The sequence below is a fragment of the Culex pipiens genome, chromosome 2, assembly GCF_016801865.2.
Source record: "Culex pipiens pallens isolate TS chromosome 2, TS_CPP_V2, whole genome shotgun sequence".
NCBI lineage: Eukaryota > Metazoa > Arthropoda > Insecta > Diptera > Culicidae > Culex > Culex pipiens.
The window spans coordinates 107,531,469-107,549,059 of NC_068938.1; the positions used below are offsets into that span (position 1 = coordinate 107,531,469).

At 41.4% G+C, this 17,591-nt stretch overlaps 2 protein-coding genes across 3 annotated transcripts; both read right to left on the reverse strand.

The window, feature by feature from the left end:
* Positions 1-899: 899 nt before the first annotated feature.
* Positions 900-7,621, reverse strand: LOC120414758 (uncharacterized). The gene is made up of 3 exons (XM_039576074.2): positions 6,992-7,621; positions 4,622-6,926; positions 900-2,666 (listed from the first exon to the last, which is right to left on the reverse strand). The coding sequence occupies exons 1-3, from the start codon at positions 7,498-7,500 to the stop codon at positions 954-956; spliced, it is 4,527 nt and encodes a 1,508-aa protein (XP_039432008.1). The 5' UTR covers positions 7,501-7,621; the 3' UTR covers positions 900-953.
* Positions 7,622-11,787: 4,166 nt separating this feature from the next.
* Positions 11,788-12,573, reverse strand: LOC120414748 (NADH dehydrogenase [ubiquinone] 1 alpha subcomplex subunit 12). 2 transcript variants are annotated; one of them, XM_039576065.2, is made up of 4 exons: positions 12,525-12,573; positions 12,358-12,460; positions 12,004-12,266; positions 11,788-11,940 (listed from the first exon to the last, which is right to left on the reverse strand). In XM_039576065.2, exons 2-4 carry the CDS (start codon positions 12,450-12,452, stop codon positions 11,864-11,866), a joined length of 435 nt encoding a protein of 144 aa, XP_039431999.1. In that variant the 5' UTR covers positions 12,453-12,460; positions 12,525-12,573; the 3' UTR covers positions 11,788-11,863. The 2 variants fall into 2 exon arrangements, with proteins under 2 accessions (XP_039431999.1, XP_039431998.1); XM_039576064.2 differs by having other exon boundaries at positions 12,358-12,463; positions 12,525-12,569.
* Between the last annotated feature and the right edge of the window lie 5,018 nt (positions 12,574-17,591).

The window sequence follows — 17,591 nt, forward strand, 5'->3', positions numbered from 1 at the left end:
ATTCCCGTCCGTGAGTGGGAAGCGCTCATTTTGCTTGCAAAATCTCTGCTTTTTGAAAACATTTTAAAACATTCAATTGTTCCAATAGTAAAACTATTTTGCCAACAATGAAAGTTTTATAGCAAATTGCTGAATAATTTTCGAATCGAATGGAACCAAAATCGTGCCGATTCGATATGAGGGAAGGAAGATATAAGCGATTGACGGATGACGCAATATTCCAGGGCCTTCGGCCCGGGTTTTTTGGAATGACACCCCAGTACCTTCGACAAAGACGTAAGTCTACGTCAAAAAATTCAATTTATGGAAAAATTATGGATTATAATTTTGCTTTTTTATCACTTCTCCGACATCAGGAATAATTGTTTGAACATGCTCGCAATTTTTTTATTCGGTCGGAAAAATATTATTTTTCTTGAAAAAACTTTCGTTTTTAATCACATGATCACCCCTAATTCTGGCTCGATGCCGCCATCATGCGACCGCGTGCTCCGTTTGTTTGTCAACAAAGCTGCAGCTGGATGGTGAGACGAAGTGAGGGGGGAAGAGATTTTGACATTTTTATGCCCGCATCTGGCCCGCCGCCTATTTCGTCGGTCACTGAGTCGCCGGTCGTTTCCTGTGACCGAGTCCAGCTAGGAACTGATCGTACAATAGATAATCAACTTATCACTAGACTTATCACCGTTCCGTAGCGATTTAAGTAATGACAGCATCATTGTTTTAATCTGGGGGGAGTTTAAGGTTTTAATTCTGTAAACTACCGACTTTACGAAATAAGCTTTTAGCAAAGACACTAAAAAATTTCGAACTGAGTGTTGACATACGAAAAGCTTTTTTTTGACAAGAGCTTTTCGGTTCGATTTGAGTCATTTGGCACAGATAAATTTAACAAATAAAGAACTTTTTCATTTATTCAAACTCACTTTAAACCTGTGTAAACTGCTTTTAAACTACGAAAAGAACGACTGCAAATACGCCAGCGTGGTCATGTGATCGCCCGTGTTCTTCGCAATCTTCTCCCCAACGTCCTTGTCCTCCTTGAGGGCAATCTCCGCCCTGGCCGCATCCAGCTTCGCGTACGTCACAAACAAATCCGCGTTTGCCATCAGCCGTTGCGTCTTCAGGTGGGCCTCGCACAGAATCAGCTCGTAGCTGCCCTTGTTGTCCTTCCGGGCGGTTCTGCCCCGGATTTGCGTCTCCTCCTTCACGTCCAGCGAGAAAAAGGTCTGAATCACGTGCACGCCACCGCTTTTCTCAACCGCCACGCTGGACTTGTAGTCGACGCCCCGTCCCATGCCGCGTGTGGCCAGGGTGACCGTTTTGGCGACGCCGGCCTCCCCAATCAGCACTTCCTGCTCGTCCTCGGCGGTGTTTTCCGTGAGCACTTCCAGCCGATCGAGCTGGCCGCAGTACTGGGCGCGGAAGTTCTCCAGCAGGGCGTCGTTGTAGAAGAAGATGATGACGGCCCGTTTGGCACCGATGGCGGCGTGGGCACGTGAGAAGATTTGGCCCATCCAGAACGGCTTGGAGGACAGGACGGTGAGGTTCTCCGCCGGGTTGAACTGCACGTTGCAACAGCCGAAGAACGACGGCATGAGCGACGATCGGCGGATGTTGTAGAGCCGCTCGATGGCCGCCTTTTCGTGGTGGTTCAACGAGGTCAGCGTTCCGGTGACTCCCAGGATGAGCGGGAAGGTCTTGGGCAGCATGGCGTACGAGATGGGACCACAATCAATGATCAGGTAGCCGTAGTTCGGGCCGTAGTTTACCATTGGTTTAAAGTTGCATTTCTTCAGCCGGAAATAGTTGAACATTGATCGGTAGCTGTCCACGGTTGAGGTCACGAAACGATCGCTGCTTCTGTACATAAGCACACCCATCTCGTTGAGTTTGAAGTTGACCCAATCCCGTTTGTTATCGGCGACCGAGATGGCACATGCAATCATCAGATTTAGTTGCTCCCAAAAGAGCTTTTCGTTGGTGAACTGCTTCCTGATGTACTTGTCTCCGCTGTAGACAAGCAACTCGTACGACGTTCGTCGGTGAAGGAAATGTTCGAAATATCGCTTGCTTTTGAAAGAGGGCGACGCAATGAACTCATGAATACACATCGTCAATTGAGGAACATCTCGCATTCCTTGGGCATGGACCAAATTCCAGATTTTCTTCTGAATAGCGCCCAAACCAACTATCGTTGGAGTCACAATTGGCTGGTAGTTACTGCCGTAGTAATCCTTCGTGAAGAAAACGTCCACTTCGTCCATGAGAAGAACCGAGTTGTCTTTCACCTGTGCCTTGGGCTTACTCGGTCGCGATTTCCGAGGTTCCGACAGTACCAAGTCACTCACAAACGACCGCAGGCTCCTCGATGTTCCATCAATCTCCGGTGCGATGACTGCGTTGGCCATATCGTTGAATGTTCCGTACCGGATGGCGTGGCCGATCTCCAACATATCGTACAGGTCGTCAAAGTCGGCCTTGTCTCTGTTCACCAGATATTGGTTGTAGCAAACCAGTTGGACCTGGTGGCCGGTTAGTGCAAGAACAGCCGCGATCATCGCCAGCACTAGCGACTTGCCCTGACCGGTCAGGACCTGGGCCAGGTGCTTGTCAACGCCGTTCTCAGCACGGTCCGCACTCAGCAGCCGAAGCACGCACAAAATCTAAACGAAAACAACGTGACAGTCTTCAAATGCATGGTGATAATTGCATTCGATCGTAAATATTTCGATCGTAATTTCTCGACTCACGATCGAGATTTCTCGATCGTAATATTACGATCGTAATTTGTCAATGGTAAGTCGTAATTTGTCGATAGTAGTTTGAGATCATTAGTTCGCAATTTCACGATCTACCATCGACAAATTACGACCGACGATCGAGAAAATCTCGATATGGGTTTGAAGCTCGTTACGAAAACTTTTTTATTTAATTAATAATTTAAAAAAAAAAACAAAAATTTCAAAAATATCAAAAAGTTTAAAAAATTAAAAAAAAAATCAAAAATTTCAAAAATTTCAAAATATTCAAAAAATTTAAAAATTTCAAAAATTTCAAAAAAATTTAAAAATTTCAAAAATTTTAAAAATTTCAAAAGTTTTAAAAATTTCAAAAATTTTAAAAATTTCAAAAATTTCAAAAATTTCAAAATTTTAAAAATTTCAAAAATTTCAAAAATTTTAAAAATTTCAAAAATTTTAAAAATTTCAAAAATTTTAAAAATTTTAAAAATTTCAAAAATTTCAAAAATTTCAAAAATTTCAAAAATTTCAAAAATTTTAAAAATTTCAAAAATGTTTGAAATTTATAAAATTTTTAAAAATTTTGAAATTTTTGAAACTATTAAAATCTTTAAAATTTTTGAAATTTTTTAAACTTTTGAAATTTTTGGAATTTTTGATATTGTTGAAATTTTTCTTATTTTTTTATATTAAAAAATTGAACTTAGATTTTTTTTTAAATTTTGTTTAAATAAAAAAAAATTCAAAAAAAGGTATTACAAATTCCGATCGTAATTTCTCGATCCACGATCGAGATTTCTCAACAGTCAAATTACGATCGTAATTTGTCGATGGTAGATCGAGATTTGTCGATGGTAAGTCGTAATCTTACTATCGAGAAATCTCGATCGTGAGTCGAGAAATTACGATCGTAATATTACGATCGAATGCAATAATCACCACGAACGACTTATGTACCATCGACAAATCTCGTTCTACCATCGACAAATTACGATCGTAATTTTACTGTTGAGAAATTTCGATCGTGGATCCAGAAATTACAATCGTAATTTGTAATACAATTTTAAAAAAAATTTAACGAAATATTAAAAAAAAACTCTGCTAATGTGACAAAATAACAAAATAAAAAAACTAAATTAATTTCTTTTTAATTTGAAACAATTAAAAAAAATTAAAAAAAATCAATTCAAAAGAAAATTTGATGATTTTTTTTCAACAAAATAAAAAAAAACAAAAATTGAAAAAAAAAATAAAAAATTTTAACAGTTTTAAAAACAAATAAAAAAATTTCAAAAACTTCAAAAATTTCAAAAATAAAAAAAAATAAAAAATTGAAAAAATTTAAAAAAAACTTAAAAAAGATTCAAAAAAATTCAAAAACTTTAAAAATTTCTAAAACATCAATAATTTTAAAAATTAAAAAAAATCAAAAATTTAGATATTTTATAAAAAAATTAAAATATCAAAAGTTAAAAAAAATCGAAATTTCGACAATTTAATTCAAATTCAAAATTAAAAATTTCAAAAAAAATTAAAAATTTCAAAAACTTTAAAATTGTTTCAGTTAAAAAAAATTATTAAAAAGTTTGAAAATTTTAAAAAACTTCAAATGTTTAAAACATCCAAAAATTTTAAAAAAAATTAAATACAATTTTTGAATACTTGATTTTTTTAAAACACATATCGAGATTTTCTCGATCGTCACTCGTAATTTGTCATTGGTAGATCGAGAAATTACGATCGAATGATCTCAATCTACTATCGACAAATTACGACTAACCATCGACAAATTACGATTGAGAAATCTCGATCGTGAGCCGAGAAATTACGATCGAATGCAATAAATGAATGATCAAGGAATCGGTAAATAAACCTACCTGAATGCAGTGCGGCTTAAAGTACTTCCCGGTGCTGGACACGTCCTCGGACACTGTGATGGACCAGACGGCGGCCACGCCGGCCAGGATCTTTGGCAGTTCCGTTAGCTTGAACTGCGTGGTCCAACCGCTGAACAAGTTCGGCGTCGACGGGACGGACTCCCGCACCAACTTGGCCACCACATCGGCCTTGTCAAGATCTTGCTCCTCGCGGGCAGGTTCCGCCATGTACTGCACAAACTGATCGCTGTACTGCTGGTACGCTTGCTGGAGCATTTCCGCGCATTGATCGCCCTCGCCGTTGAGTTCGTCGTACATCCGAAGGGCTTCCGCGATGCTCATCTCGTTCTGCTTGCGGATGTAGCAGAAAGATTCCTTGATCAGGGCGATTCGCTTGAGAAACTCGTTCAGCGATTGACTGTTGCGGACGACGTTCGAGAACGGTTTGATGCTTTCGTCGAGGAACAGGTCGAACGAGACGTAGTCGGCTTGCTCGCGCAGGTACATCAGCGAGGTTCGGATCGAGGAGAGAAGGACGCTGCAGGACACGATCTGGTCTGGTTCGGGAAGGAGCTTGTGCTCCAACTGAAAGAGGACGAGTTCGAGGAGGTTTGAGATGATGTCGATGACGTAGTGCTTGGGGCAGGGCGCTCCGTCCAGCAGGAGGACGAAGAGCTGTTGGAACTTAATTGGATCGAGTACGCGGTACGTCTGGTTGTCGGTGCCGGTCCATTTGTGGTCGACAAGCGGTTCGATGAGCTCCAGCCCTTGCACGGCCTTCATTTGCTTCTCCGGCAGTGACTTGATCAGCCAGTCGAACGAAACGTCGTCCAGATCGATGACGAAGTCGTTCAGCGATCGAAACAGGTCGACAATGTGTCCGACGGAGACGTTACTCTTGCGCAACGCGTCGAGCACGATGGTGAGCAGCTGCTTCTTGATCTGTTCCATCCGGGCGAGGGCGTTCTTCGCCGGGATGTTCTCAATGATTTCGCACCGGTTCTTCCAGTATTCGCTGAACACGTCGATCAGATCGCGGAAAAAGTTGGCCGATTCCGACCCGACCATGATCCGGTTGATGGCGTCCAGCTGGGATTGCAGAATTGGCTTGTCCTCGCCGGAACGGGCCCTGTCCGAGTTCACAAACGGACACGTTTGCACGATGAACCGGCCGGTGTTGTGCGTAATGACCCGGATCGTCTCCATCTGCTCGACGGTGGCCTTGTTGACCAACTGCACAAACGATTTGAGGATTTGCTCAAACATTTCCAGATTGTGGTCGGTCTCCGGAAGGACGTGCTGCAAGACATCGTCCAAAAGGCAGAACCAGACGTAAAACTCGTCGGCGATCCCAAGCGGATTTTGCTCGACACGTCCAATAAACCACCGAATCGGTCGCATAATGCTATTCAACGTGGACGCCTTGGCGGCAGTTCCCTCCAGCAACAATCGACTTGGCTTGTATGCGAACGGCTTCGCATTGTCCGAGGCCGGATCGAAGTGCTTCAGCAAACGCACGACAAAGTAGTACTCCCGCTGGAGACATTTCGTCAGCGGCGTCTCCGACTTCCACTGTATCATCGAGTTCAACGAATGCCATCCGTTGCGATCGCTCTGCAGCAGCTCCCCGGGATTGTGATCCGTCCTGCTGGCAATCTCCAGTATCAACTCCTCCAAGCTTCGGCAAAGCGAGAAATACACCGGATTCACACTTCCAGCAGCAATTGCTTGTCCCACTTTGAACGACCTCACCCGACGAATCCATCGCTCGGCAAGATCCGCCAACGGTTTCGCGAAAATCTCCTTGTTCAGCACGTTGTCCAGGTCGTGAAACATCTTCACATCGCTATCGTGAATCTGCAGAACCAGCCGCTGCGGAACGTCCTTCAGGTGCTGGCCCAGATAGGGCGGTGCCATCGCCAGCAAAGATTCCGTGCGATTCTCAACGACCACCTGGGAAAAGTGCTTCAGAGTTGCTTCAAGGTCTTCGCTCGAGTTCAAGAACCTTCCGTGGAATCGTTCCAGAAATCTGTTCCGCCGTTCCGTTGTCACCTCCACCTGGTGCAGCGCGGAAGCTTGTTCCCGCAGCCGTTCCGATATGGCCGTACTTTTCATGAGCAACTCACAAAAATCAATAAATTTGAGATTAGCCGATTTTTGCACGATGGCCAACAGATTCAACGCTTCTGCTGGATCCTGCGGCGATCGCTCCCGAATGCGGTCGATGCTGGCCAGCAGCCCAGCCCGAAGTTGATCCCGTCTCGCCATGACCTGGTCCACCAAGATCTGATCAATCCGAAGCTGCCTGAAATTCACAAGGTTTCATAAATTTCAAACTCTTTCCTTCAATCCCCCCAAGAAAAAATCCACCGAAAAAGTGCCGTCACGGCTTGATTGAAGCTATTAGCCTGCAGCACCGGTCCCACGTGCATCAGTTCGACCCTGGCCACGAAGCTGTCGTCCACGAGCAGCAGGCAACCCTCGTTGTGCAGTCGAATCTCCAGCGCGGACTGCAGGATCCGTGCCGAATAGCCGAGCTGGCTGACCTTCACCGGCAGCGCCGGAACCAGCGCGATGAACTCCAACCCGTTTGGACTCCGAAAGGTGCGGTGAATCGGTGGCCGACCATCTGGCTTCAACGTTTCGTCAGATTCCGCCACGAAACTCCACTCCGCTTCTCCTCCCTCACGTACGTACAGTCCGGCGATCGCCTCCAGGATTTCGTCGTCGATTTCCGCCGGAGGTTCGATCGACTCACGGAAGTCATCATCCGACGGTTTTTGGGTCAGCTCAAACAGAGCGCCTATCGACTCCAGAATTTCGTCTAGCTGGTTCTGCTCTCCGCAATGGTCCTTTTCCGGTGGCGCCGTACTGGCCATGCTTTTAGTAAGCTCACTTTTGTCACTGAATAAAATAACACAAAGCAGTACAGGTGCTATCCATCCGGACAACGGAACAACTGCGTAGATTCCGAGCGGTTCCGAATTTGCTTTGTTTCGTAGGTTTCGTAGTGCAATTTTGGCGCGCGAGATTCACAGACGTGTTACGCGGTGGGGCGCGCTGAAAAGATAACGCATTCATTTTGACATTTCGTAACGGTTATGCACTCTTGTACTTGTTTGTGCATTTCTGGGTTAAAATAATGTAAATATACACTGAAAGCCCGACCATGGTAGTTTTAAGAAAATTTGCTAAAAATGCTGCTTATTAAATTAACTGTGGCTTTTTGGTGAAAGTAAACGCAAATATGGTAAAATGTACCATGCTTCCAGAAAATTGAATGGTAGCAAATACGAAATCATTATCATTCTCTCCATAATCGAGGGTTAAAATTACCATACCGCTTTCGACATAGTAAAACTGACTGCGTTAATCAGTCAATCCAAGCACGGAATGTTTTTAGCAAAAATACGTCGGTGCGTGTTCTCCTTGGGCATGAGTAAGGACCTCGACGCCGTTAGCAATGTTGGCTTTAAAATAAAATTTCGTGATAATATCACTTCCCCCCAGCCAACATTTTTGCCATGCGAAGCGGGCCTCGACGCTGTGTCTAGGTTTAATTCCTAGCTAGGAGCCATCAGTGTCTTAAGAGGTGGTCCCAAGGCCGAGTAGGAGTTCATGAAGCAAATTAGTCGTCTCCCACCCCTTTTAAATTGAAAAATGAACTCTGAAACCAGCGCTTACTCACAACAGAAACAGAGGCCTCTTCTAGGCATTGCAGGATAGAATAGATTTTGAAATTTATTTAAAAAAATATTATTACGTAGCATTTTGATATGTCAAAATTTCCATAGAGTCTCGGTCAATCAATAGTGCGATGATATCGGACAAAATTCGTTAATCTGTTGAACTAACGGTTTTCGGATTATGGTTGTATCGACCATTGTTGCGAATCGAGGGTCTAGTGGAGCCTTGACGATCAAATGGAGCCTAACATTTCAAAAGGGCGCATGGGTTTTGTGAACAGGAGTGTGTCTCCTTCACTCAAATGACAGTTTACATAAGGTATAATAGAGATGCACTCTTGTTTGCAAAGCTCTATGCCCTAATGAAATGAATGGCATGAAATAGTCGTCTTAATTAGTAGTGTTCAACTTATGAACTATTCATTTATGTTTATTGGTTTTTGGAAGCGGCAAGACTGGTTTAAAAACAAGATCCTTTACCTTATTTGGCGTTATAATAAAACATTCGGGGATTTGAGATTAAATTTACTTTCAGACAGTTTAGTTTAGGTTGTTGATTAAAGTTAGATAGTTTTCCGTGGATGAATAATTGGACTTAAATGATTAGTTGATTTGAACGAAGTGTAACATTTCATTGGCAGATCTGTTTCTAGTTGTACACTCAAACCCCGATGGTTTGACACCAACTGTTGTCAAACGAACGGGGTCACTTTTTAGTTTGACACCCTTTTTACACGGTGTCCACACACACTAACAAACGTTTGTTTTGATAGTGTGCGTGAGCGCCGTGTAAAAAGTGACAGTTCGTCACTTTTTAGTTTGACTTTGACCAACCAACGGGGTACAAACTAAAAAAGTGTCAAACGAAAAAGTGACCAACCACCGGGGGTTGAGTGTAATGTACGACAAGACTATTGACGGACGTGACAGGTCGGCAGTTAGTTTTCATCTTTTTTTCTCTAGTATTTTTTATTTTCTTTAAATTTGGAATACATCATAGGTTTCTTTTGTATAGATCTCCGATTAGTTACATTTTCTTATTTAATTAACTAATAATTTAATTTATTCCGGGCCTTCTTACTTTGAATCACAATTTCAGATTTTCTTTATTCAGAGTTAAACGGATATATTTTTAAATTTTTTGATTCAGGATATTGTGCTGAGGTAGACGTTCTACTTGGAGAATATATTCCAGTGATATATTTAGTCAAACAAATATAGTTCTCGAGTACATCTTGATGTGATTACCGACATCATCAATATTAAAACAAATAGAGAATTTGTATCCTAGATAAACAAATGTTAAATCAGTAATTTTTAATGTAACATGGCTATGTTCACAAAAGGTTGAACATAGTAAAAGCGTTTATGTATATGGAAATTGATTATGCGTCAACAGATGAAGAAGAAGAATTTATTCAACTTTTGTTGTGTAAGATGTATACATTAGAGTAGCATAATTGATAGGTCACCTTCACGATCTGCATCACATTATTACCATGAATGGGTAAAACAGGTCTCAAGACGATAATATGTATAACAGTAAGCAGTAAGTTAGAGTAGAGTTTCACATATGACAGATACTATTTTATTTTAAAGAAGTTAGAGATTTCTATTGACATTGTTAGGTTTTGCACTAGGTCAACATCATTCAAATAAAACCAAGGGGGGATTGTAGGGTCTGATCCGCTGAGTGTCATGCCCCTTGGCAGATAAGCTGAGAGAGAACAGCGTGTGGGGAAAAACCGAAGAGAAAGAGTTAGTTGAGTGGTAGCTGTGAACGAGGACGGTGCTGGCGGCGATGGTGATCGAGTGTGCGGCATTCCGGACATGTGGTCAGAGGGCGGTCGGGAGGATGATCGGCAGCCTGCGAGCTGCGTCCGGAATGGCGAGGACCCCACAGTCGGTGCGTGTTCTCAATTTAACCCTACAATATGGTAGCAACTACCATGGTTGGGTTTTCAGTGTAGTGGAGCGAATAATAGGGTCCTTAAGCCATATCTGGAGTTTTTTTTTTGAAAAGGTCCAATAAATCAAATTTTCAGTTTTCGCTTTTTGGGTGTTTTTAATATCCCTGACTTAATGCGGTTTCAAAAACACCCAAAAATCAAAAACTGCAAATTAGGTTTATTGGACCTTTTCAAAAAAACTCCAGTTATGTAAATTTTTATGTATAACAATGAAAACACGATCAAAAACCATTTATGGAGTTTTTTTTTGAAAAGGTCTAATAAACCTAATTTCCAGTTTTTAATTTTTGGGTGTTTTTGAAACAGCCTCGAGCCAGTGGTATTAAAAAACACCCAAAAAGCAAAAACTGAAAAATTGGTTCATTGGACCTTTTAAAAAAAATCCAGATTTTTTTTTATTTTGATGCCAAACAAAACCGGAGTTGACTTTATCCAGGTTTTTAAGCGAAGATGGCGTTCGAATGGTGAACGTTCGAAATGTCAAAATCGCGCAGTAGCACCAACATTAGAAAAATAATGTGGCGGTCATGCCATGGTACACTTTGTTCGCAATGTTGGTACCACTGTACGAATTTGACATTTCGGGCGTTCACCTTTCGAACGCCATCTTCGCTTAAAAACCTGGATAGTTGTCGGCCACCATTGCTAGTACACTCAACCTCCGGTGGTTGGTCACTTTTTCGTTTGACACTTTTTTAGTTTGTACCTCGTTGGTTGGTCAAAGCCTAACTAAAAGTGACGAACTGTCACTTTTTACACGGAGCTTACGCACACTATCAAAACAAACGTTTGTTAGTGTGTGTGAGTGAACTCCGTGTAAAAGGGGTGCCAAACCATCGGGGTTTGAGTGTACCAACCACTAGTATCTTCCTTTTAACTACAAGGACTTCGTCGCCCTGGGCTCCTAAGTGTTTGAGTACGGCACGAATTGACGGCGCCGGATACCCATATTTACACTTAGAATTTTAAGAGCGCCAGCCGCGGGATTTAATGCCAAAACCTAGGCCAAAACAAATAAATTTACAAGACAATATTTTTTCAATGGGTCAACTAAGCTGTCAAGAAGGACCGCGAGGTAAATTTTTCAACATTGATATAAAAATTCATTTCAAACTTTTTGTAGTCGTACAAAAGGTCATTGTTCTCAGAAATATAAGCTTCATCTTAGTGAACAATAATATCGTAAATTTAAGCTTGATCCTAGGACCCAATTGACCATATGTATCAGGAACCTGATCCGGGTCTTTTTTACGGAAATGGCCTAATCTCAGCGGATTTTCAACTAATTTTTATGCTCCGGGTTGCATTCGACCTTTACTTTGTTCCAGCACAAATTCAAACACTAGAATATTTTTCCTATAAATGCGTCACGAATAAATTTTCGCAAAGTTATGAGAATTTGAATTTTGACAAAAAATTGCCTATCTCGTTCATTTTGTCCAACCCCTGTACCTAAATGTATGCATCACAAATGTTTCGGATTGAAGAACAACACAGTAACAGACATCACTTACATTCACAATGGAGCTCTTTTTTGCTAAGCAGCCTTTATTCGCTAAAAAAAAACCACACAACAAATCATGTGCTTATTCCGATTTGGACGCCTTTTTCGGATCCCAGGCTTCAACTTTCGGGCGGGTTGTCGAGTACGGCATATATTGATCTAAAAGACAAGAAATGAGAATTTTACAAACAACTTCAAACCAACCAGCGCCGTCAAGCTCACTCTTGGTTCCGGACAGGTTCTCGCTGTGGTCCATCATCCAGGGGTACTGCGCACGGCTACCGTCCCGGTTCGGCGGCAGGTCCGTCTTGTAGTGCATCCATCCGAACCAGTCGGCCGGAATCTGCGAGCCGTCGTACTCCAGGTTGAAGTGGGGCGCGTACTCAACCCACCGGTTGCGACCGTAAAACTGGGACGGATCCTCAAAGTACTTGTTGCCGTACTTGTCCTGGCCCACCATCCGGCCGGCTTTCATCTCGTCCATCCTGTGCGGGGAGGAACGTTTTATTTGTTTGTTATTATTGTTCCGACCGCGGAGCAAAGTTACATAAGCAACAAAAGAGGGGTGAAACTCACCTGTAAAGCTTGTACAAACTGGCCCGGATGCCACCGTTGTCGGACACGTACTTCATCAGCTTGCCCAGCTTGTCCAGACCGACGTAACGAGCCATCGTTGGTGCTGCTGGGGGGAGAAATAACTTGGATTAATTTCGATTTGTGAAGCTGCTAAATTTCGAACCAACTTTTTGCGATTCCGCGATGCAAACTGAATGAAATGTCATCAGCTGGTTGCTGTCAAAGATTCGTCGGTAAAGTAGATTTTTGTTTGTACTAAAACGCGTAATATCTGTGGACGTGTTCCTGTTATGCACCGAGAAAAATCAACAATCGGAATCGGAAAGGAATCATCCCGCATAATAAATACATTCCGAACACACACCAACTTAAGGTCGTACACTGAAAGTCAAAAGTATCCGGCATAATATATTCGGAACTTTGTTCGGAACACATTTAAACTTAAGTTCGTAGATTTTCACTCTTGAAGCAATAACTGTCAATGATAATAACTTCATGTCAAGCAGAAGATGAAATGCTAAACCTGGATCCATTCCACCCGACTGACGACGTCCACAGGATGGCTAAAATGGAGTTGATCGACGATTGGCTCCAGCGAGTGCTACCGAAGTTCTGGATGGGGTGCGTCACCTCAGTCAATCCCCTGCTGCAGCGGTTGTCCCCTTGAGCTGTGATATTAGAATAAGTAACGCCTCCTTTCCTCTAACTATCCCACATCTATTAGCTATTTCGAAGGTTATTTTTGCATTTTTTTCCTTCTCTGTCCAATTCGTTCTCTTTAGTAAGAGTAAACTCTCTCCCCATTAAGAACAAATCAGCTGTTGAAAGGTAGTCCATATCTCAGCTCAGGATAACAACTGCACCAATGTATTTGTTAAAGCAACCAAATAAATGAAACTGTCAATGATGGTTCTTACACAGAGTTACTCTGTGGTTCTTATTCAGGGTCCATCAGTTTGGTTTTACGCCGACTCGATTTGGAGGTTACAAAGGAGTGCACTGTTTACATGGACCTGGACATGGAGACCATGTAAACAGTGCACACGAGCTGTCAAATGACGTCACGGCATAAAACCTAATAGGCGATCAAACGTCAAAATTACCCACCACTAGAAGGCGCTGAAACTTGGGGTGATGTTTACATTATATTCTAAAGAGAGCAAATCGGTTTGAAATTTGAAATTGATTTATTTTATCGTCAAAACGAAATTTGTAAAACATTATACCATTTTAAGGTAAGAAATAAAGAGATACAAACAAAAGTATTTTTGTGATGGCCGATTTTAATTGTTCATTATTTGATTAAAAATTAGGAAATTTTACAATCAACCAAAACCTCATTCATTAGTTTAGAAAGTAGATTATTCATGTGGACTAATACTTTTAAAGTTATTTTTACCATAAAAGCAAAACTCTGTCTCAAATATTTAAATTGGATTGATTTTCAAAATTAGCAATCCAATAAAAATGGCAACTTAGCAAAAAATTCAAAAAGTCAATCGATAATACTTTTTATTTATTACCTCCTGTTGACTTTATTTTTATCCAAAAGTTTTGTTTTCATAAAAAAATCTTAAAACAGGGGAGTCCCTTTGCACTTATCTTGCAAAAACGTAAACGTAACTGTAGTGTCCTAGACTTCCTGTGCTCACTCCGATCATCACCGATTCGCGATCAAAAGCTCAAAAATTCCGACAGATGGCGCAAAGCATCGAAGAATGACGATTCAGATTTTCGCTGTTCGGTTACATAGGAATGCAAACTTAAAATTGAATTTACAGCTCATAGAACAACTTTTGAGAAAAAATTCAAGTAGTACGATTGTTAACTCTTTGCCCTCTATAAATTAACGCAATAAAAAAAATATTTGAAATAAAATAATTTTGAAAAAATAATATTGTTTAAAATGATAGAGCTTAAAAAGTTAACAAAGTATCAGCTCGAATTTTTGCTCAAAAGTTGTTTTGAACGCTGGAATTTAACAAAACAGAATTCGCATACATAACCTCAAAGGGCGGAAATTTCAATCGACATTCTTCGTTCTGTTCTGCTACTTAACACTAGGTGTCGCATGTCGTTTGGCTCTTGAACGGCAATGGCCTTCATCCCGTCCGCCCGCTAGCCATCGGTTCGCGTTGTCGTTTCCCGTCCGCTCCGGCCGGTGGCTTTCTCTCGACTAAAATAACCACGCGCTCTTATGTCAGAATCTAACACAAAGGCTTGCACGCAAGGTGTGGTGCAAACGCGATATGCATGCAAGGTGTGGTGCAATATAAATACAAGTTCGGCGACTTGCATCGCATAGGACCCTACACCCCCATCTTACCTTAATAAAAAACAAATAACTGTCAAATCTACAGATGACTCTATTCTTGAACGTACCTTCAAACATAACATTTCTACTCTCTCCACGAACTTGCTTCAGGCTAATATATTGTATAACCAAATAAAGAATACTTTAATTGTTAGGTAAGAAATAAGCGCATTAAAACTCATAAGCCATTCTTCACCTTTCCTTTCAATTCAAAATCAAATAATCAACAAACAGTTATTGTAATCCTGTACACTTCTCTCCAAGATGAAGTTATTTTTTTAAAATGAATTCTTCGACTTCCTTTAAGTAAAATCCATTTAACATTTGAAGCTCGTTTTGATATTTCTCGCTTACTTTTTTTTTTAAAGGTCTTATTTACATAGGAAACCCATGGCGCATTGGTTGTTTTGAAAAAGTAATCTAGATTTGATCTTCTTAATCTTAAGATTAACAGCTGAACAAGAATGAAGCCTTTTTTTCTATGCTCCATCTCAGACGGGCTCGTAGATGTCTATGAGATGTTTCGTTGGCAAAACTAAATTAGCCAAAACTTCAATACCGACGCATGTCTAGTAAATATCTCGATGAAATGTCCGATGTGGGCAGCATTTTGACTGGGACGTTTAAACTAGCAATCAAGTCAGAGAGGGTGAAGAAAAGCCTCAAGAAATTGCTCCCTCTCCTTTGTTCTGCTGTTCGTGAAGCTGTTTCTTGACCTCTTTCCTTCCGATCTGCATACTAGCCTTATAGGAGAACTGTCCTTTCTACCGCTCGAATCCGGTACTCCATTGCTAGCTGTCTGTTAAAATTGTATTCTAAAAATTCTTCTTCAATTTTCTCCTCAATGTAATGTATAGTGGTTGTGAAAGGAATCTACAGTCTGTCAAACAATCTGTGGGTTTCAAAACAATCTATGCATTGCATCTTCAATAATAAACAACTCCAATCACTAGAAGTTATGACCAATTTTCCAAACGTTACATTCCATGCGTGAACTTAGGTTACTCACACAAAAGACACTAATGAGACACGCTGATCTTTCACATTCCCTAACATTACAATTGTTAATCCTTTTCGAGCTTGTTGGTGTAAAGTTACCAAAACCTTCATCCCCTTCACAAAGTAAGCTTCAGTACTCAGTTGTTCCAAATGTCCCAAATTTTGCAACTTTTATTATGTTATTCATTCACACATTCTTCATAAATTTGGCAAAGTTTGTCAACAAATCCAGAGTAACTGCATATAGTCGTTACATTTGTTAAGATCAAAATCACATATCAAAACATGCTCGCCGCAGCTCAAATCAAACCATCCACATTAACGACCCCCGGGTCTTTTGTGGTCTCTATTGCAAGTTTCTGCTCGAACCTAGGAGTCCGAAGGCTTGAATGGGGAGAGCTCCCAAACCTCTTTTACTCCAAGGAACCTTCCACCCCAGTGTTTGAACTGACGACCTTTGAATTGTGAGTCCAACCGCCACCAGCGATTCCACCGGAGTAGGCTTGATTTGGTGTGTTGTTTGTACTTATGGCATGGAGACGACTCCTACACCTCGAATGACTTAACGGCCTAACAACTAAGGCCGGGACCGACATTTTACTTCCTCATCCGATGGAAGGTAGAAAGGTCGCCGCAGCTCATTTAACTCTAATTCAGCAAGAGCTCCTTCAATTATTGTAACCTTTGTTTTTATTACTATTGAACCTTCATCGTGCCATATTAATCACATTATAGACCTCCTGCTCTGTGCTGCGAAGCTTGTCAGCCGACTTGTAACGGCATACTTGTCTTTGATTGTTTACATTGCTAAATGCTCGACTCATTAACCTTTATTAAATGTACAACAATATCAATTCATAAAACCATTCCGGTAACATTAACAACATAACACTGCTCAACTTCTCTAACAAATTTCTTCATTTCTTTTTGACCTATCATTCTTTAAAAACGACTGTTATGTTAAATAACGTTAACTGTTAACTGTTTCAAGCTCGGTGTCAAGTGAAGCTCATCATTCTACGGTGGAATCCTGTCTTTGGACGTATCATTTCCACATGACTCCTTTTCAGAAACTCTATTATCTCCACATTCACTAGTGAAACAATCTAACTCTTTCCAGATGTGCAATGATGTTTTTCACAACAGTAAGAGCTTTTAAACTCTCTGGATATAATTCAGCATTCTAACACCCCATTATTTTTAGTTCATAGGTGACGACACGATGTTGCCATCTAAGTAACAAGAAACTCTAACATTGACATCTGCATCGAAGAAGTTCTCACACATTGAACCTCCAGGCTTCCATTTCGAAGATGTCTTAAAGACGGCAGATTTAAACTCACTCTAACGAATCTTGTATTAAACTATGTTGGTACGATATACTATGTACCTTTCAATTTCGGCCGAAACTCATATCGATCCTTGCAGACATCAATCTCTTGCACTTCTCAAATCATCTAAACCTCCTATCGATCCACGCAGGCATCGATCTCTTGATATTCTCAATAAAGCTGAATTTCATATCGATCCACGCAGGCATCGATCTCTTGCACATCTCAACGATGGCTGACCCTCCTAACGATCCACGCAGGCATCGATCTCTTGCACATCTCAACGATGGCCGAACCTCCTATCAATCCACGCAGGCATCGATCTCTTACACGTCTCAACGATGGCCGAACCTCCTATCGATCCACGCAGGCATCGATCTCTTGCACATCTGAACGATGGCTGACCCTCCTATCGATCCACACAGGCATCGATCTCTTGCACATCTCAACGATGGCCGAACCTCCTATCGATCCACGCAGGCATCGATCTCTTGCACATCTCAACGATGGCCGACCCTCCTATCGATCCACGCAGGCATCGATCTATTGCACATCTGAACGATGGCTGACCCTCCTATCGATCCACGCAG